Source organism: Tenrec ecaudatus, chromosome 5 (genome assembly GCF_050624435.1).
Source record: "Tenrec ecaudatus isolate mTenEca1 chromosome 5, mTenEca1.hap1, whole genome shotgun sequence".
NCBI classification, from domain to species: Eukaryota; Metazoa; Chordata; class Mammalia; order Afrosoricida; family Tenrecidae; genus Tenrec; species Tenrec ecaudatus.
Window position 1 is genome coordinate 115507976 of NC_134534.1, and position 21079 is coordinate 115529054.

Consider the following 21079-nt stretch of genomic DNA (forward strand, 5'->3'; position numbering starts at 1 on the left):
GCTTTGGAGAAACTCAGTTTTCATTTTATAGTTAATAGCATTTCTAGTTTAAATTTCAGGTAAATGTTGGAAATCTTATCTTTTTGTATTTTTCTTTTTAGATCATCCAATCATGATGGGTTTTGAGCCCCTTGTTAACCAGAGGCTACTTCCACCCACCTTTCCTCGCTATGCAAAAATAATTAAAAGAGAAGAAATGGTCAACTATTTTGCAAGAGTAATAGATAGAGTAAAAACTGTCTGTGAGGTTGTCAATTTAACAAATTTACATTGTATTTTGGTAAGTACAAAAATCTACTGATTTAATAACAGTAGTTTATCACTTAAAAAATCATTTTATTGGGGGCTCTTACAGCTTTTTTCACAATCCATACCTACATCCATTGTATCAACTACATTTGTACATATGTTGCCATCATTTTCAAACCATTTTCTTTTTACTTGATCCCTTGATATCAGTTCCTCATTTTTCCACCTCCCCTCTCTCCCTCCCTTCCTCCCTCCCTCCTGAAGCCTTGATAATTCATAAATTCGCTTTCTCCTTTCACCCACTTTTCTGTTATCCATCCCCTAGGTAAGAGTTTTATGTCGATCATTATGATCGGTTCCCCCTTCTCCTCCCACCTTCATCTTACCGTCCTGGCATCTCTGTTCTCATGATTGGTCCTGAGTGCTTTATCTGTTCTGGATTCCTAGTGTTGCGAGCTCTTATCTATACCCATGTACATGTTCTGGTCTTGCCAGATTTGTAAGGTAGAATTGAAGTCATGATAGTGGGGGGAACGAAGCTTTAAAGAACGAGAGAAAAGTTGTATGTTTCCTTGGTGCTATACTGTACTCGACTGGCTCCTCTCTTGTGACCTTTCTGTGAGGGGATGTCCAGTTGTCCACAGATGGACTTTGGGTCTCCATACTCCCCCTCATTCATATTGATATGATTTTTTTTTGTTCTGGGTCTTTGATGCCTGATACCTGATCCCATCGACACTTAATGATCACATAGACTGTTGTGCTTCTGTGTGGGCTTTGTTGTTTTTCAGCTAGATGGCTGCTGGTTTACCTTCAAGCCTTTAAGATGCTTTTTAAAGACTGGTTATCCCAAGAGTAAATATCTGTTTTCTGTAATAGCTAGAGGATTTTAAGAAGAATTCCAGATTAGCAGTGTTGCCATCCACAGTGGATAGTAACATTCTTCTTCACATTTAAATATCTTTAAAAAGTTGTGTGCATATGTATAAATGTTCTTCATGGAGAAATGGGATCATAGTTCTTGATAACCTGTCAGTTAACAGTCACTGTTCTTTCCATCATTAACATCTATTTTTCACGTTAACAAATGTGTATAATCTCTACATTATTTTAATAGCTGCATTATAAGCTGCATAGTGTTCCATTATAAGTATATACCATAGGGTTGTTTTTTCCCCATAGTTTGTTCATATTTACTTAAATTTAGAAAATAATCTAGAAAAGCACTATGGTGTATGTTTACACTAGCCACCAGTCACTCCACAGGAGAAAAGCAATGTTTTCTATTCCTGTAAAGAGTTAAAGTCTTAGACGCCTGCACAGACAGTTTTAGTCTGTCCTGTATGATCAATGTACAATGCCGTTTCATTGAGAGATTATGTACCATGTTGCAGTACTAGCAAAAACATCTTTTTAGGTAACTTTTAAAGAAACCATTTTATTGGCATATAATTCACATGCCATACAATTTATTGTCGTAAATATCTTACAGTTATCACCAAAATCAATTTTAGAACATTGCCTTCACTCTTCTACCCATTGTTGTTAGTTCCATTACTCTTTAGCCTCCCCTACCATAACTGTAAGGAACTATTAATCTAGCTTCTGCCTCTGTGGATTACTTATACTGGACTTTATAGGAAGAAAATCATATAAAACCCCCTAACAGTGACAGTAGAAGACAGAAAACCTCAGTCCAAAAGAAAGCAGAGGATAATAGAAAGTAGAGCAAATTAAAAATGGGTCAAAAGGGAAAACAAGATAATATCTTAAGATTTACCTTAACTGTATCTGCAGTAATCCAGTTTATAATGTACTCTGTCTGAGGCCAAACCTAATATCCGTAGTCATTTGTCAGGAGTTCAGTGTAAGTGTAATTCACACGAGGACTCCAAAAATGGATATGGGGCTTTCACTGTGAGCTGTAGCCTTCCGCTAAATGAATGCTGGGAATTTCAGCTCTAATGCAAATCCCACATACTGGATTGTGTTGTTTACAGTATTGTTTAATTAAATCTTTATGCCACACACTTCATTTCTCTAAGATAATAGAGAAAATTTAGTTCATTTTACAGCAAAGTTAAGTAAGGTTCAGAAGGGTTGTAACCCAATTAGAAGGCTAGTTAGTGGTCTACTTGCAATGATAGAGCCTTTCATACTCTGCTGCATAGACTCTTTTGATCCTTAGTTGTTATATTCATGTTCATATGTGTTCTTCTTATTGATCATAGGATCTTTAAAATATAATCAGTCGATAGCAGTTGATGAAAAGTCAGTTACAATTCGTGACAACTCCGTGTGTCAATGTAGGTCTATACTTCAGAGAATTTTATAAAGTTATGAATGCTTGGGGGCAAACCGGTAAGCTTTTCTTCTTGGATACTTTTGGATGATGTCGAACCACCAACCTTTTAGTTCACAAATTGTTTATGCCACTCAGGGACTCCTGTGAATGTATTTAATGCCATTAATTGTCTGCTTAAAATGGTTAAAATAACAACGTTAATGTTACACATTTTATTATGGTGAAATTTAGAAACAAAATAGGTGAAATAATGAGTATTTTTGAACATCTTCTGGCCCTACCCCTTCTCTCTATTACTGTATCTTTGCTACTTTCTACAATTTTAGTCTCCTTTCTTCCTCCTTTTTTCTCCCACTCTAATTTTAGTGATGTTGCATAATAAAGCGTTGAGAATTTGCATTAGTGGTTGCCATTCATTTGTGAGGGTAAGAACGACAGGCTGGCTTCCGTTTTAGTACCTCCTTGTGCATTATTAATGCATGCTGTGCCGGCAAGACCCATACATCTGCAGTGGACAGCTCAGTGAAACGGCTCCACTGTTTCAATAGCCTTAGCAGTTCCTTGTTGCATCCATGAAACAGGATTATTGGTCAGTTATAAAACATTAGGTTCTGAAGTTATCTGATGTCCCATTAGGACAATTAGTTTCTGTGGAGATAACCTTTATTTGTCATATTTCAACTCTGCTAAGATACCAACTTTGAGAGGTCTAGAAAAATTAAATGTACTTTAAATACAAACATTTTCTGTTATTTTATCTATTAATAACATTGCTTTTTCTTTCAATGTATCTTTTAGGATTTTTTTTGTGATTTTAGTGAACAATCACCTTGTGTTCTTTCAAGATCTCTATTACAAGTAAGTTTCATTTAGTAGTTAAATACTTCTTTAGGCATTAAATTATACATGTGCTGACATTCTTTTATTGATTGATGCATTAAAAAAGATATTCTAAATTGTTGATAATGTCTAGTCAAAGTGTTGACTTACAATTGTATATGTTAATCAAGATCACTTCCTTGGCCATAGTATAAACCTTAAAATATATATATATACTTATAATACATATTATATATTAATAATATATATTATGTATACTATTTTTTTTAATTAGAGTCCCACAAAGTATATTCTTTGAGCATTTCAAAATTAAACCGAATGTGCAATAACATAACTTTATCTGTGGAAATCGCCAATATTGGGGAACTAACTAGTACATCCTAAATAACCTATGGACCAATTGGGTTGTCAGGAATTAGTTTGAACAGTTGAAAATGCAAATACTACATCACAAATTAGTGAGGCACAACTAAAGAACTCTCCTTAGAGGAAATTTGTAGCATTAAATGTTTATATTAAAAAAGAAGAAAGATCTGTAATTAGTCAACTAAGCTTTCATTTAAGAAACCAGGAACTGAAGAACAAATTAAGCAGGTAGACAGAAGTAAATGATAAATACAAAAGCAGATATCATTGAAACAGGAACCAAAAAACCATAGATTTTTGAAAATGAGTTCCAGCTAAAAATAAGTTGTTGCTTTTTGGATTTTTAATATGAAGAAAATTTATAAACTTCTAAATCTAACCAAACAATAGAGAGGGAGAGAAGATACAAATGACTCAGGAATAAAAGAGCAACTGACATTACACAGCATGTAGAGCAATGTTTCCAAAGTCCTTGATACTGCCCCAGCGCGGTGCGAATTGCAAAAGCAGTTGCCTACGCTCCAGGCCAGTTCTGGAAGTGGCTTCCAGAAAATAGAGCAGGCAGGAGTACTTCTCAGATACAAAATGAAGCAAAGGCATTTCAAGGAAAGTAAACTGTAGTCTATAGTCCTTATGAACCCAGATAGAAAAATCTTTAGCAAAGCGTTAGCAACTTAAATTTGGTATTATATGTAATTAGGACAATACATCATGACCAAAGGGGGATTAGGATACAAGGCTAGTTCAACCTTCAGAAATCAATAAATGTAATTCACCAGTCTAATTTTCAATGGTTTCTAGAAAAGCATTTGATATGATTTAAGTATTTTTTATCCGAGAAAAATGGAAATTTATGTATTCATAGAAATCTGTATGTGAATGTTTATAGCCAGTTTCATGCTTACTCAAACTGAAAATGACATGAATGTTCATAAGCTGGTGAAAGGATAAAAATAACTGGCACATACACACAGTAACGCCTACTAATAAAAATAATATATTATGATATCCTAAACAGTGTAGATGAATGTCAGTTGCAGTGTGCGGAAGCCTGAATTAAAAGGCTTCTTGAGCCCACATTAATGACATTCTAAAGAAGGCAAAACCTATTTTTCCAGGGACTAGGGGCATGGAGAGGATTTCATGACATGGAATCCTGTATCGTGATAGTAGTGGCGGTTGCGTGTGTATGGTTGCGTGTATATCGTGTTAGTGGTGGTTGCATGTATATGCAATTGTCAAAATCGTAGGACTGTGCGTATAAATAAACTGTACATATAAAAAATTCTGAGTTAGGGCTCTTAAGTAAGGTATGACATTGAATAATAAAATATTACTCAGCAATTAAAGGAAGAACATTACATGCAAATTACAATTTCAAATGTAACTTCCATTTAAAATGTTATGATATGTAACGCTTTCATTAGAGAGATACTGGATGACTTAATGTTTATAGCCATGTAATATTTCATAGTTTATGAAACCCTTTCTCTATATAAGGTTTAGTGAACATTGGAGCCCTGGTGGCATTGAGGTTATGCATTTGGCTACTAACTGCAAGGATTAATTGAAGTGATGCTACTAGGATTCCTGGTCAGACATGCACAGGCTTATTAGAAACAAAATGGGTTTTAACATGTCTCTGTAACTAATGGATGGTTGCAGACAAGTTATCTCAGTAATATACATGTCTTAGGCTTGTTAGACCATCTGGAAAAAAAAAGTTTCAATCTAAATAGGCTTCTGAGGGAGTCAGATAAATTCAAGGCAGAGGGATCAGCTCAGAAGGTTTGGGTGACTGTTTTATGAGTCCTAAAGGGGTAATCTTAGGTAGATCTTCGGTCAGAGGACACAGGACACTCAGGAGAGCTTATTAGGAAGAAGGCTGAAGAAAGTAGAAAACTGTATCAGTGAGGAAAAAGCCAGGGATGTTGCACAGAAGAATTATTTTCCATCACAACATACCTGCTCATTCTTCCAGGGTGGCAAGGACTGTCATATGAGAATTTCGTTAGGAAACTTTGCCCTATCCACCCACCAGAGGGTAACTTACCCCATCAGACTTCTTGTTGTTTCCAAATCTCAATATTGAATGGGAACACAATTTGGATCCCTTAAGGGTGCCCAAACTGCTGTTTTGATATTATATAACTAGAAGAATACTGAATTTTTCAGGAAAGTGTTAGAGAGATCTGAATTCTGCTTTCTAAGAAGTGTATAGACCTAGATGGGAAGATATATTGAGAAACAACTTATTTTTGTTTAATGAAGGATTCTGCACTTTTGTTGCAACATTTTGATTTTTGGCCTACCAGTTAACTACCTAATTCAGTGGTTCACAGCCTCCTAATTCCGCGACCCGTTAATACAATTCCTCATGTTATGTGACCGCCCCCCAACCATAAATGTATTTTCATTGCTACTTACTAACTGTAATTTTGCTACTGTTATGAATTATAATGTAAATATCTGATATGCAGGGTTTATTTTCATTGTTACAAATGGAACATAATTAAAGCATCATGATTCATCACAAAAACAATATGTAATTATTTATTATGAAATACTCATTTCCAAATAAATAAATCAAATTTTGTCTTGAAGCATGGTGTAGCATGGGTAACAGTTTCATGCCAGCTACTCAGATGTGGGCATATCTGCATGTGGGCACACCCGCATGGAGATGGATTGAGGACCCGTGTCTTGGTTCCTAAAACCTTCGGAAAAGGTGTTTTCTGATGGTCTTAGGCGACCCCTGTGAAAGGGTTGTTTGACCCCCAAAGGGGTCAGAACCCACAGGTTGAAACTGCTGACCCAATTTAAAGTAATACTACTATTGATGTAGCAGACTTTTTTTTTTTTTTACTTTTTATTAGGGGCTCATACAACTCTTATCACAATCCATACATATACATACATCAATTGTATAAAGCACATCCATACATTCTTTGCCCTAATCATTTTCAAAGCATTTGCTCTCCACTTAAGCTCTTTGCATCAGGTCCTCTTTATTTTTTGCTCTCCTCTCCCTCATGAGCCCTTGATAATTTGTAGATTGTTATTTTGTCATATCTTGCCCTATCTGGAGTCTCCCTTCCCCCCCTTCTCTGCCATCCATCTCCCAGGGAGGAGGTCACATGTGGATCCTTGTAATCGGTTCCCCCTTTCCAACCTACTCACCCTCTACTCTCCCAGTATGGCCCCTCACACCCCAGGTCCTGAAGGTATCATCCACCCTAGATTCCCTGTGCCTCCAGCTCCCATATGTACCAGTGTACAATCTCTGTCCTATCCAGTCCTGCAAGGTAGAATTCGGATCATGGTAGTTGGAGGGAAGAAGCATTCAGGATCTGGGGGAAAGCTGTGTTCTTCATCGGTACTACATCACACCCTGACTGACCCATCTCCTCTCCTAAACCCTCTGCGAGGGGCTCTCCAGTGGCTGACAAATGGGCTTTGGGTCTCCACTTTGCACTTCCCCCTTCATTCACTTTTTTTTTTTTTTTTGCATGATGCCTTTTACCTGGTACCTTTGGCACCTCGTTATCGCACAGGCTGGTGTGCTTCTTCCACGTGGGCTTTATTTGTAGCAGACTTTTTTCTGGATAACTTTTATCCTCTTGCATCAGCTTTAGGGATTAAATACCATATATACACGTGTATAAACTGAGTTTTTCAGCACTTTTTTGGGGGGGCTTGTACAGCTATTATCACAGTCCATACATCCATCCATTGTGTCAAGCACTTTGTACATTTTTAATGCAGTTTTTGTGGTAAAATTAGGTGCCTCGGCTGATATTCAGGTCGGCTTATACTTGAGTATATACGGTAAGTAGCACCCATTGTAGGGCCATGATTTATACAATTTTCCACCAGTTTTTCATATGTCAATTTCTTTCATAGACTGTGCTATATATAAGTGTGTTTATATCACAGTAATGGTAATATATATATAAAATGTCAGGATTGTGATAGAGTTATTAATATGTAATATTTGTTTGTTCTAAGAGCACTTTCTTGGTGGATAACAAAAAGGTATTTGGAACCCATCTCATGCAAGACATGGTGAAAGATGCACTTCGGTCTTTTGTCAGTCCTCCGGTGCTTTCTCCCAAGTAAGTATTGTAAGACATGTTATACTCTTTCAACGCCAAGACACACAACACATACACAATCATGTTAAAATTAACTCTGTTCATTATAGATAGCCCACTAGACAATCACTGTCAATAATCTAAACCATTAATATTTTTATTGGAATCTATCAGAATTTAATAAATTGCAAACTAACTGTTTAAGAGTAAACTTTCATATATTAAATCGTCTAGTCAAGAGTTTTGTTTTATATCTTTGAATTATTTTGTGGTGGTTATGTATATTCTTGTTTAAATTTATTCCTGATTTGTTTGTAGGGAATTTTATTTTGTTTCATACTATTTTATCTTTTTGTTTTATTTTTGCTGCCTAGACTGTTATGGGAAACAGAATATCTTTTCCCTGAAAGAGACCATTTTATTTTCTGTTCACACTGATCATTTAATTTTTAATTACTGCTTTGCTAGAATCTCAAAAATAATGTTGCGCAACAGTTTCCAGTGACCACAGTAAAGTAATATGACTGTGAATGTTTTGTTTGTTTTAGTGGCCAAGTACATGGTAGAGTTTTGCGGGTGTTAATGTGTTCTAGAGGGAGTAAAACCTCAATACAGAGATTCTTGCCTCTTAGGAGGCAAAGCTTAATATGTACCTTTGTTAATTGAGTTTTTGGGTCTGTTAATTAGGTTTTACTCTTTATTAGATCTGCCTAATTCTGAACAGTGTATAATTTTATATGTGTGCGTCTACATGTCTGACTTACTAACACATACAAAACAATTTTGACTGACACAAATTACCAAAATTGTTCTTCCTATATTTTCCTAGCATTGCTAAACTTTTGCTCCATGTACTCAGCTGCTGCTTTTGGTGTATGTAATTCTAAGTTGTTACACTGCCCTCATTGAGTGCATGTTGTATCTCTTTGCCATATTTTGTACTTTCAACTTTAAGTACTACCTTTTTTCATGTTAATATTATCAGTCCATCATTTTTATTTTTTATTTTGACTTTTTTATTTAAGCCTTTTAAAAATCATCGTGCTTTAATAATGTGCTTCTTCTATCTGGCTTTTAACTGGTTTTTGCTTTTGTTTTTAAATTCTTTATTTCCTCATTGTAGTTTGGGTAAAAGTTTACAGAGCAAATTAGTTTTCTATTCACATTTTATGTAGTGAATTGGTTGCATTCTCCTCAACATTTAACCGTGCTCTCCCCACTTCTTGTTTCCATTTGCCTTTTCTGCCTTCTCCTATGTCCTGCGCTTTGGGTAGTTTCTGCCATTGTAGTCTCTTATGACTGATTTTATTGAGGAGTGTGCCCTTCCCTGGTCTTGTTCATGTTGTAGACCAATCTGTTTCACTGAAAGTTAATCCCATGAGTGAATTCGGTTCCAGGTTTGAAGAGTGTCCAAGGAACAGTCTTGAGGGAGTTGGGTTTTGTTTTCAGTTCTTGACAAGCTAGATCTTTGAAAGAGAGATTCATCCTATTTACATTAAATAAGTATAGCAGCCATAATAGAGTTCTTTTTACAAATATAGCTGCTAGTTTTCTTCGTTCTTTAGTTTCCTCTACCTTTTCCTTTTTCCTAGCTAGTTTGCTTAATTATTTTTAGTCATTTTCTTTTTTTTCCCTATTGATTTGGAAGTTTCTATAGTGTTCCTTTCTTTAAGGGGTTATGCTGCTGTTCTAGAGATTTCACAACTGTGTGTGTGTGTGTGTGTGTGTGTATGTGAACAGCTTTTTGGAAACAAAGTATCTTTTTCCCACCATCAACAGGTTCCGTTTCCCTATCCAGTAAGATGAGACTTCAGAACACTTATACATCCTTGTTGCAGTAACCCTTACTTCCACCCCAACCCCACCAACGTCTTAGTATTTATTTAGGACTTCATTTATAACTGGGTTATGCCCTCATCAAATTTTTGAGGTTTGCTTTTCTAAAAAAAAACCTGATGATTTAATGAATTATTATTCAATGCCTATTGTTATTATGAAATCCCTTTCTGGGGCCTATGGAACTAGAAGGCTAAAACATCTGCTTACAATCCAGTGGCCGAGAAAAGGGAGTAGATAAATGCATCATCATAAGTAGTGTGAGATAAGGAACAATACAGGAGAGTCCACCTTGTGAAACTAGAAGATGAGGTGCTAGAGAAGTGGTTCTCAACCTGTGGGTCGTGACCCCTTGGGGGGGGGGACGGTCAAACAACTCTATCACATGGGTTACCCGATTCATAACAGTAGTAAAATTACATTTATGAAGTAGCAACGAAAATAGTTTTATGATTGAGGGGGATCACCACAACATGAGGGATCGCAACATTAGGAAGGTTGAGAACCACTGCTTAGAGGCATATGTAGGTGATAATTTACAGCCAGTAGTTGGAAATGTGGTGATATCTTGAAAAAGTTAGGATTCTATAGTCTTTACAATTACTATTCTAAGCATAATCCGTAAGAATATCAATTACAAGGAAACTCATGACCTACAGGACCAGAAAATAATGGGACTTTAAACTTTCTTTTCTGCTCAACTTGATCTTACTAGATCCAACTCTAATGTAACCAAATATAGATCTGAAGGATTGAGAATATCACACACATTATGTGAGTAAAACACTAGTGGGCTACTTCTTAATATAATAACAGTAGTCTACAACTTTGTAAGGGATTTGTTTCCATTTTCTCTTTATTTCTATCTTTTCCATTTATTGGTATCACCTACAGCAGTTACTGCTGCTGTTATCTAGGTCAGTGTTTCCCAAAATAGGCCACACCGTCTCCCTGGGGTGTTGGAATGAGAAGCCAATACACTGTATCCTGGATTGGGTACAAAATTTTTTAATTGCAGGTGGGATACTGAGGTGTGTCTCAGGAAAAGGGGTGGTAGAATCTTTGTCAAAGGTCAAATCATGTGGTTTTGATAAGGTGACTTATCTTACAGGTGCTGCCTATATAATAATCATCAGGCTAAGGACTGTATTGACTCCTTTGTTACTCACTGTGTTCGGGTAAGAATCTGACGCAGGTGCAGGGCACTTGAAATATTGTAGAATTACTACTTTTGGTTTCATAAATTTGTGCTTCTTTTTTATCTAATATCTTGTATTTCGTTTCATTGAATCAATAAAAAAAAATTCTGTTTTCCCTTCACATCCACTTCAGTGGATGGCTTCCTAACGTAGTCTTCCTGGTAGGTTGCTAAATATAGAGGCAACTTTGGATGACCTCTCACTGCAACCGCAATGGACCACAGAGTGTTAATGAGCTCAACTTTAAAACAGCAGTTGTTTCTTCAAGGTTTTTTATAAGTGGATATGGCAAGTTGGTTTTTTTTAACCTTATAAACAAGCAATACTTGGTGTAACATCCCTGCCCACTTAACTGTGTGCAACCTTAATGAACAGGATTATAATAAAATTAAAGTTGTTAATTTAGCTGAGATTATAAATTTTTTTAGTCTTAAGTAGTTAGGAAAGGTGCAAAGTTAGGAGTTAATTGTATGATTGTTAGTTATAAATTTTATTTAATTATTAGTGATTAGTTATTGGAGAAAAAAACCAGATAGTTGTTTGGTGCCTGATTCCAGTACTAAATATCTTTATAGAACACAGCATGGTGTGTGAAAGAAGAATCAAAGACCAGAGCTTATTTTTATAACTAACATTTATTACTGGAAAGCAAATCAGTTACCTCATACTTTTCTGAAAATGTCTCATTCTTTAAAAAATGAAGAACAATACCTCTATATTGGGTAATTATTGGGCAAGTAAAATACTGTCTGTCAAAGTATATAAATGTGAAACAATATCTTTTAAAAGAACCTTATGTATTAAATACAAAAATCCTACTGGTTAGTGAGATACTGGTAATTTTTATATGAGAATATTGCATAGAAAGAGTAGCAGCAGAATTTCAGGGTTTATAGGTATTGAAAATTACTATCTGGGGAGAAAGATGAGGGTTTTCTATTCCTGTATCTAGTTACGGTCTCAGAAATCCACTGAGGCAGTGGTGCTCTGTCCTATAGGGTCACTATGAGTCAGAATCATAGTGAGTGAGTTATTATTCAAGCATATAATTATTAAACATTCTGGATAAAGCAATACAAAAGTGGCAACTTTGAGTATTGGCTTTTAGCTCGAAATACCATATATACTGGAGTATAACCCGACCTGAATATCAGGCGAGGAACCTAATTTTACCACCAAAACTGCATTAAAATGTGCCGAAAAACTCAGCTTATACATGAGTATGTACGGTAAGCAGAAAAGAAATTGAACTTTGGAAATTGCAGGGATATAGCTAAATGATTGGAGGAAATATTTTTGCCATAGGGAAATAAATTTCAAAAGCCGCCTACTTTTTTGTAGCCCATTGAGTAATTTTGATACTGTGTGTCTTAAGTGCCTATGTAGATGTTATATACAGGCAAGATTTTTATATGTTCAGTGCTTCTTCCCCTTAAACCAGATTTTGGAAATATAGAATGTTAAAGGTTTTTAGTACCAGGAAATTTCCAATTGACAGTTAACAAATTATGTGTGTATTGCAGCCATTTTGTAGTCTTATTCAGATCCATGGACATAACAGGGCTCGACAGAGAGATAAACTTGGTCATATTCTTGAGGAATTTGCTACCTTACAGGATGAGGTAAGATTCAGCAAATTTCCATTTCCTGTTCCTTGGTCAGAGTATTTATTTATTATTAGTTTATTTTAAGCAATTTCACTGTTATGTTAATAACATTACATACATTTCAATAGATCAGTCATAGTCATAAGAATTGTGCCATCATCCCAGTCATTTCCAAAACATTTCTTCTTTCTTATACTCTCCTTTTCCTGCCAGCCTCCTGTCATGTCCTTTTATTTTAAAATATATAGATGTAAATATCATAGAGAGTTGTACAGTCATCACCAAATCAATTTTTGAATTTTTTTCTTGTACTCATTATTTCCTCCTCATTTCCACCCAACCTCACCTGCCATACCCCCAAGAAACCATTATTCCAGGTACTTTAAACAACCTTTGGAGCATTTTTATTTAAATTTTTTTCATTATGATAAGCTTATTTGTCACTTAAAATGTAACAGGTTCTTATAATGAAGTGTTTACGAAAAAGCAATAATTCAAACTGATGAACATCTTGGATTATTTATTTGATAAACAGGATAAATTATGCAATATGTGTAGGAGCTTAGTTTTATAGCAAGCACACTTAATAAAAAATTAGTGATTTAAGAATAAATTTGGACAACAGCAACATTAATTGATACTATAACTAACAAAATAGAGAATTATTTGCATTTTGTCCCTTATAAAATGGATATTTTTTCGTTTTAAGGATGTTAACTATAGTAGGGTAAAGAACTTGAATGTCAACTTAGACAAAAAAGCATTTGAAATGCAAATGAATTCTTGAGTGGTGAGATTTAAGTTTTTTGCTCATGTGTTATAAATAGCTATTTTTAATAAGTTCTCATTACTTAAAAATGTTAAAATTAAAAAAGTTAATGTTACATTTTATTCTGATAGGCAGAGAAGGTTGATGCAGCACTTCACACAATGCTGTTAAAACAAGAACCTCACAGGCAACATTTGGCCTGTTTAGGTACCTGGGTCCTTTACCATAACCTTCGAATTATGATACAGTATCTACTAAGTGGCTTTGAATTGGAACTCTACAGCATGCATGAGTATTACTACATATATTGGTAAGAGAAAACTTTGTGGTAAAGGTAGACAGATCTTCATAATGTGTAATTATAGGGCACTTTTTCATGTAGTGCATTATAACTCTAATTGTAAGATATTTGGAACAATACTGAAAATTAGAGCTAGATCATCTTGAACACAACTTAAAGTATTCTCACACTATACAAGATACATTTTTTGTATAACCATTTGAACATACTATAATGAAGGACTTGGTTTAGCTTTAAAATGTAAAATATTAGTCATTATAAGCACACTCTCTGACTAAGTTCTGTACTACTTCCACATGTTTTATATGTGCTTAATGTTATATCCTACTGCATATGTTTAGGAAAGAATTGTGAAAACAGACATTATATGTTCAAACTTGATCATTATAATAGCTTTAGAACCTTTCATTTTCATTTTACATTGTAGTACGCCTTTATTTATATTTTTGAGATGTAAACAGCTTTACTGACATAATTCACATCATGCTATTCAATAGTTTAAGCATATTAAAATGAGTTGTGTAATCATCAGGCCTTAGTGTTGGTTTATTTAGTCTGGGGCTGTATTTCAGGAGCCTTGGTAGTGTAATGGGTGTACATTTGGCTGCTAAATGCAAAGTCAACATTTCTAAGCCCCAGCCATTCCATGGAGGAAAAAGGGCAGTCTACTTTGTTTTGTAGTATGAGACTCGAGTGAGTGGCAGTAAATGAGATCCCTAGTTTTGTTGATTTGGGCCTATATTTTGAAATTTAGATATCCATCCCTTAGATTTGAACTTTTTTTTTTCAATTTAGGAGAATATGTTAAACTGCTCAAAAACCAGGATCTGGTAGAATACTGCTATTTTGAATTTCATTATTGAAAAAAAACTCAAGTGTACAGCCTTTATGTTCATTTCTTACCACGGACTTGTGTGATACAAATTTTTGTCTTTTTGTGAATTTATTTGTTGTTTTTGTGATTGACAGGTCAATAAAATACTTTATAGGTTAAGGTTAAGTATGGCTGAAGTAGTAAAAAATGTTCACATGGACAACCATTTCATTTATATGTGTATGTATATATAAAGTAGTCCTGGTAGTGTAGTGGTTAAAGGTTGGCAAGTTGACGATTGACGAGTACCCCTGGGGTAAATGTGACAGTCTGCGTTTGTAAAAATTTGCAACCTTGGAAGCCCTCTTGGGTCGTTCTATTCTGTCCTTAATAGGATCGCTGTGAGTGAGAATTGACTTGACAAAGCAGTTAGCGAGTGGTCATCTGTGTGTGTGTGTGTGTACACTCGTGTGCATGCGCATGCATGCATGTGGGTGTTTATATATCTATATATACATATACATATATAGTTATCAGGAAATCTTTTGAAAAACTAAAATGTATTACTATAGGAAATTTAGAGAATCTGAAAATTTTAAATACTGTACTGACAACAAAAAAGGGGAAATTAGTCCATTTTAGTACAGATTTCTTATAAGATGTCTGGCTAGGATCTCAGTAGTTAATTTGTTGGCTTCGCTTTAACTTTGAAGCTGTTATAAGCAAAGATCTCCTTACTAGGAGCAGTGTGAATATTAATGAGATTATATTACTTATTGGTCTCTGTAACTAAGGTATTCTTACCTGTCATCTTAGGTATCTCTCTGAATTCTTGTATGCCTGGTTGATGTCAACACTGAGTCGTGCTGACGGCTCTCAAATGGCAGAGGAAAGGATAATGGAAGAGCAGCAGAAAGGCCGTAGCAGTAAAAAAACAAAGAAAAAGAAGAAAGGTGCTGTGGATTACTCTCTTACCTAAGAAATAAAGAGCATTGGGGTATACTTCAGTTTCTACAGATAACTAGAGACCTATGCCCGACTGGTGATAAAGGAATTAGTCGTTACATTTTATTGTTGTCAATTTTTCTCTCACAACGTAAGGCAGAGAAATTCAGATGTTTGTAATGTAGGCTTCTTGTTCCTTTCTTTCCTTTTCTTCCACTTTTTGTCCCATGTATCAGAGTCTTCGGAAAGGACGTGGCCACATGGAATGAACAAGCAATGTAGGTTAGAGAACAGGACAGCTGGAGAAGACCGAAAGGTCCTGACAGCTTAGGAGGGAAGTAGATTCAAAACGGTGCTGCTGGACTAGACAAAGAGCACTTTGAGGCATCAAGAACTTTGAGAAGTGAGAAATACTTCAAAGGGACGGGGCCAGTCAGTCCCTTGGGGAAGGGTATAAATATGCCGACAATTCTTAGAAAATATTTCTTTATATTTCTTTTCAAAGATGTAAAGTTTTGGTGTGCCATAAATGACTTGTATTCATGAGTTTTCTGCACAAGTTAAGACTCAGTATGGTAAATTCAAGAAAAGTTAAAATTACTTCATATGGTATTAGCTATTTGGGGAACACTGTTAGTACCTACAGTTATATTTAATTCTTTGTAGATTTTAACCTTAAAATTTAGCCTGGAGGAAGAATAATTGGTATCATGTTTTCATTTAGTTAATAAGCTGAAAGTTTTATTATAATTACTAGATTTTTTTTTTCAGTAATGCTGGAGTAGGGGGCGGTGTAAAAGTGTACATGCTTTTTTTCCTTTTAGTACGCCCACTGAGCCGAGAGATCACAATGAGCCAGGCGTATCAGAATATGTGTGCTGGAATGTTCAAGGTAAGTTGTGGAACATTAAGTACTTTTGTTATTATCTAATTTAACTAAAAGTGATATTTTCTGGGCTCTAATTTCACCTTGATGACAGCAGGCTTGGCTTGAATTTTTGTTGCTGTTATATATGAATGAGGAACCCAGTAGCAATACATTTTTACTTACTCTTAAATATTACTCAGCTTGTAAATCTGTGTTAGTCTAGAAACTACCAAAACATGTCCACCATGGGTGACCTTGCTGGTATTTGAAATACTGGTAACATAGCTTCCAGCATCCTATCAACATGCAAACCATCACAGTACAACCATCTGACAGATGGATGGTGGGAAAATAGTTAGCAGTATATTAAACACTGGAATGTGACATTTGATAGAACCAAAATGAAAATACCTTCCTGCCGTGGAGTCAATGCCAACTCAAAGTGACTATTAGCGGTTCTCAACCTGTGGGTCGTGACCTCTTTGGGGGTTGAACGACCCTTTCACAGGGGTCACCAGATTCATAATAGTAGCAAAAGTACAGTTATGAAGTCTCAATGAAAATAGTTTTATGGTTGGGGGTAACCAGAACATGAGGAACTGTATTAAAGGGTCGCGGCATTAGGAAGGTTGAAAACCACTGCTATAGGACAAGGTAGAACTGCTTCTTTGAGTTTCTGAGACTGTTTACAGGAGTAGAAAACCCCATCCTTGCAAATCACAGCCCAGTAGCAAACCAGTTTTTCTCTTCTGATTTCTGAGTTGTTCCAGCTTTACATAAATCACTTTCTTTTCTTAAGTCTGTCATAGTGAAGATACATGCTTTTGCGTAATGACGCCGTCTGTTTCATTCCCATGCTTTCTCTTTCAGACCATGGTAGCATTTGATATGGATGGCAAAGTCCGAAAACCGAAGTTTGAGCTTGATAGTGAGCAAGTCCGATATGAACACAGGTTTGCCCCTTTCAACAGTGTGATGACACCACCACCAGTGCATTATCTACAGTTTAAGGTGAGCCTGATTTTTGAAATAATTACATTAGAGCTGATTCATTCATTTACTGGACTAGTGGGAAAAGGTGATAAAATACCTATGTAAATGTATAAAAACTATTTAGTTTCTTCCTCTCCACCCTCACATCTTATTATATTATCATACTTTAAAAGTCAGATATCTAAGAGTATTATAATAATGTTAGTGTGTGGGGATTAAAAATTGAATATTAAATAGGAAAAAATAGAAAAGAAGATGTGCTGAACTTTCATTGTAGTATATAAGGGGACTTCAAAAAGTTCAAGGAAAAGTGGAATTAAATAGTAAGGAAATTTGCTACAAGCTTTTCAAAGTTCCCTTGTATATGAATAAATAGTCAAGGTAGAATTTGTTGATAATTAAGAATTTTAGAATTGTTTTTTTAATTGCATATATTTTTACTAATATTTCCCATTTCTTTTTAGGAAATGTCTGACCTCAATAAATATAGCCCTCCTCCTCAGTCCCCAGAACTCTATGTGGCAGCTAGTAAGCACTTTCAGCAGGCAAAAATGATACTGGAAAACATCTCAAATCCAGACCAGGAGGTAAGATGGGGTTCACAATAATACTTGGAAAAATATTTAATTGTGAAGTTTAACTTAAATTATTTTTTGAGATAAGTGATGCAAATATCTTGTTTGTGTAAATTTAGAATTCAGTGGAAAGATAGACATAGGCTCTAGACCCATGTTTACTAAAGTGGGTAATACCCAGGGGGTGCTGCTAAAACTGAAACCTATACTTTATCCTGGATTCTGTAGTACAAAAGTTTTTAATTGCCAGGGTAATTAATTTGTCATTGGGTAATTTTGTTTCTGAAAAGTTGGGGGTAGGCCAAATAAATTGGGAAACTGATTCTAAAGCAAGGGTTGGCAAATTTTTGAGGTAGAAGAGCCACTGCTGTCCCTCACAGTAATTAAAAAATTATTTGAGAACCAGAAATAATTTTTATTTTTGAGAAATAAATTTTACAAATTAAATCACCACTAACTGAATACCTTTTAAAAACTTTATACCTATGATAGTGTTATTTTCATTTTGAATTTTACTTCAGAGCCACGTGCACGTACCAAAAGTGCTGCATATGGCTCAAGAGCTGCAGTTTGTCAACCTGTTGGAGACTGATCCATACATCAGAATATTAACATTTAAGTCTATAGTTCATTATATATAGGAGATAGAGTTATATAGGGAGTCCTGATGGTGTGCTGGTTATTCATTGAACTGAGATTGTCAAGGTCAGCAGCTCAAAACCACCAGCTGTTCCGTAGGAGAAAGACCAGGCTCTCAACTCTCCTCTAGTCTTGGGAACTTCCAGAAGCAGTTCTACTCTTCCCTCTAGAGTTGCTGTGAGTTGGCATTGACTCAGTGACAGTGTGTATGGTTTTTATAGTTACATAGTTCTTTTTAAAAAAATCATTTTATTAAGCGCTCATACAACTCATCACAATCCATACATACATCGATTGTGTAAAGCACATCTGTACATTCGTTCTCTCAGCATTCTAAAAACATTTGCTCTCCTCATAGGCCCTAGCATCAGCTCATTTTTCTCCCTCCCTCCCCACTCACCCTCATAATTCTTATATCTGAAAAATGATCTGGCCATTCGTCACAGAAAGTGAAAACTTACGTTTGGGGCTTTTATGATATCCTTAATTTGCTATACACCTAATTTTCTGGAAATATATTTATTCTGTAAATAAACATTAACCTCAGATATGTATATGTTGTTGGAGTATACATCTTGATACAGCTTTCATAGAAGGTTAATTTATCATTTTCTATCAAAACCACAAGTGTTTAGACTCAACCCTTTTGTTTGCTTTTGTGTACATGTGCACATGTGGGTGGGCAGAATGATAAATATGCAAGAGTATTCTTTGCAGTAGTGTTTATAATTGTAAAATACTGAGGAAACCTGTGTTTATCAACAGAGCTCCTAAGTAGGAAGACCAAGGATGGTTTTTATGTACTGTAATGTAGTGACTGATCTTCAGGGTTGACGAAGTGTGGTCCCACTCAGTCATTTGGTGAGAATTTTAGAGAAGTGGATAGAAGAACCACAAGTAATTTCTCTTCACGAGACAGCTAGAGCCTGATGTAGATGGAGTACATCAGGCAAGGGGAAGATGAGGTTAGCGTGGTAACAAGACTGGATCACACCAGGTGTATTTCTGGGTCTGGGGATAAACTACTGGAGTGTTTTAGAGCAGAAGTGTGACCTGATCTCATCTTGTTTTTTTTTTTAAATCGTTTTATTAGGGGCTCATACAACTCTTACAATAATCCATACATACATCAATTATGTAAAGCACATTTGTTCATTCATTGCCCTCATCATTCTCAAAATATTTGCTCTCCACCTAAGCCGCTGGCATCAGCTCTTCGTTTTTCTCCTCGTTTCCTCCTCCCTCATGAGCACTTGGTAATTTAAAAAAAAAAATGTTTTATTAGGGGCTCATACAACTCTTATCACAATCCATACATACATCAATTGTGTAAAGCACATCTGTACATTCATTGCCCTCATCATTCTCAAAGTATTTGCTCTCCACTTAAGTCCTTGGCATCAGGTCCTCTTTTTCCCCCCCTCTCTCCCTGCTCCCCCCTCCCTCATGAGCCCTTGATAATTTAATTATTTTGTCATATCTTGCCCTGTCCGATGTCTCCCTTCACCCCCTTTTCTGTTGTATGTCCCCCAGGGAGGAGGTCACATATAGATCCTTGTAATTGGTTCCTCCTTTTCAACCCACCCTCCCATCTCCCTCCAAGTATTGCCACTCATACCACTGGTCCTCGAGGGATCATCTGCCCTGGATTCCCTGTGTCCAGTTCCTTTCTGTACCAGTGTACATCCTCTGGTCTAGCCATACTTAAAGGTAGGATTTGGATCATGACAGTGGGAGTGGGGTGGGTGGAGAAGCATTTAGGAACTAGAGGAAAATTGTATTTTTCATCGTTGCTATATCGTATCCTGACTGGCTCATCTCCTCCCCAGGACCCTTCTGTAAGGTGATGTCCAGTAGCCTACAAGTGGGCTTTGGGTCTCCACTCTGCACTCCTCCCGTCATTCACTATGATATGATTTTTTTGTTCTGATGATGCCTGATTCCTGATCCCTTTGGCACCTCATGACTGCACATGCTGGTGTACGTCTTCCATGTGGGCTTTGTTGCTTCTGCGCTAGATGGCTACTTGTTTACCTTCAAACCTTTAAGACCCTAGACGCTGTATCTTTTGATAGCCGGGCACCATCAGCTTTCTTCACATTTGCTTATTCACCTGCTTTGTCTTTAGCGGTTGTGTCAGGAAGATGACCATCATAAAATGCCAATTTAATAGAAGAAAGCATTCTTGTATTGAGAGAGTACTTGAGTGGAGGTCCAATGTCCTTCTGCTACCTTATTATTAAACGTATAAACATAGGCACATAGATCTATTTCCCCATCCTCATATATAAATATATTTGCATATGTACATACCTTTATTTAGACCTCTAAATGCCCTTTGCCTCCTAGCTCTTTCCTATATTTCCTTTGACTTTCCTCCTGTCCCACTATCATGCTCAATCTTCATTTAGGTTTCAGTAATTCCTCTTGGTTACATCACCCTTGATCACTCCCTACCACGCCTCTTACACCCTCCTCACCACTGATTGGGATCACTTGTTCCCTTGTCGCTGGGTTTGTTAATACACTACATTTCCCCTAACCTCCCCCTCTCCCATCCTGGAACTGCCGGTCCTGATGTTTTCTCCTCCAGCCTATCTTATTTAGACAGATCTGTGGAGATAATAGCATGCACAAAAGCAGGACAGAGCAAAACCAAGCAACAATATACAACAAAAC

General features: G+C 36.1%; 1 protein-coding gene across 5 annotated transcripts in view; it reads left to right on the top strand.

The window, feature by feature from the left end:
• NAA35 (N-alpha-acetyltransferase 35, NatC auxiliary subunit) overlaps positions 1-21079 on the top strand; it is a 106252-nt gene that overhangs the window by 76260 nt on the left and 8913 nt on the right. For all 5 annotated transcript variants that reach the window (XM_075549859.1, XM_075549861.1, XM_075549860.1 and 2 more), the window contains exons 12-21: positions 102-280; positions 3353-3412; positions 7769-7875; positions 10802-10868; positions 12413-12511; positions 13397-13575; positions 15197-15333; positions 16150-16217; positions 17064-17204; positions 17651-17773. In XM_075549859.1, coding sequence (XP_075405974.1) covers positions 102-280; positions 3353-3412; positions 7769-7875; positions 10802-10868; positions 12413-12511; positions 13397-13575; positions 15197-15333; positions 16150-16217; positions 17064-17204; positions 17651-17773 — 1160 coding nt within the window. The remainder of the gene's footprint in view (positions 1-101; positions 281-3352; positions 3413-7768; positions 7876-10801; positions 10869-12412; positions 12512-13396; positions 13576-15196; positions 15334-16149; positions 16218-17063; positions 17205-17650; positions 17774-21079) is intronic.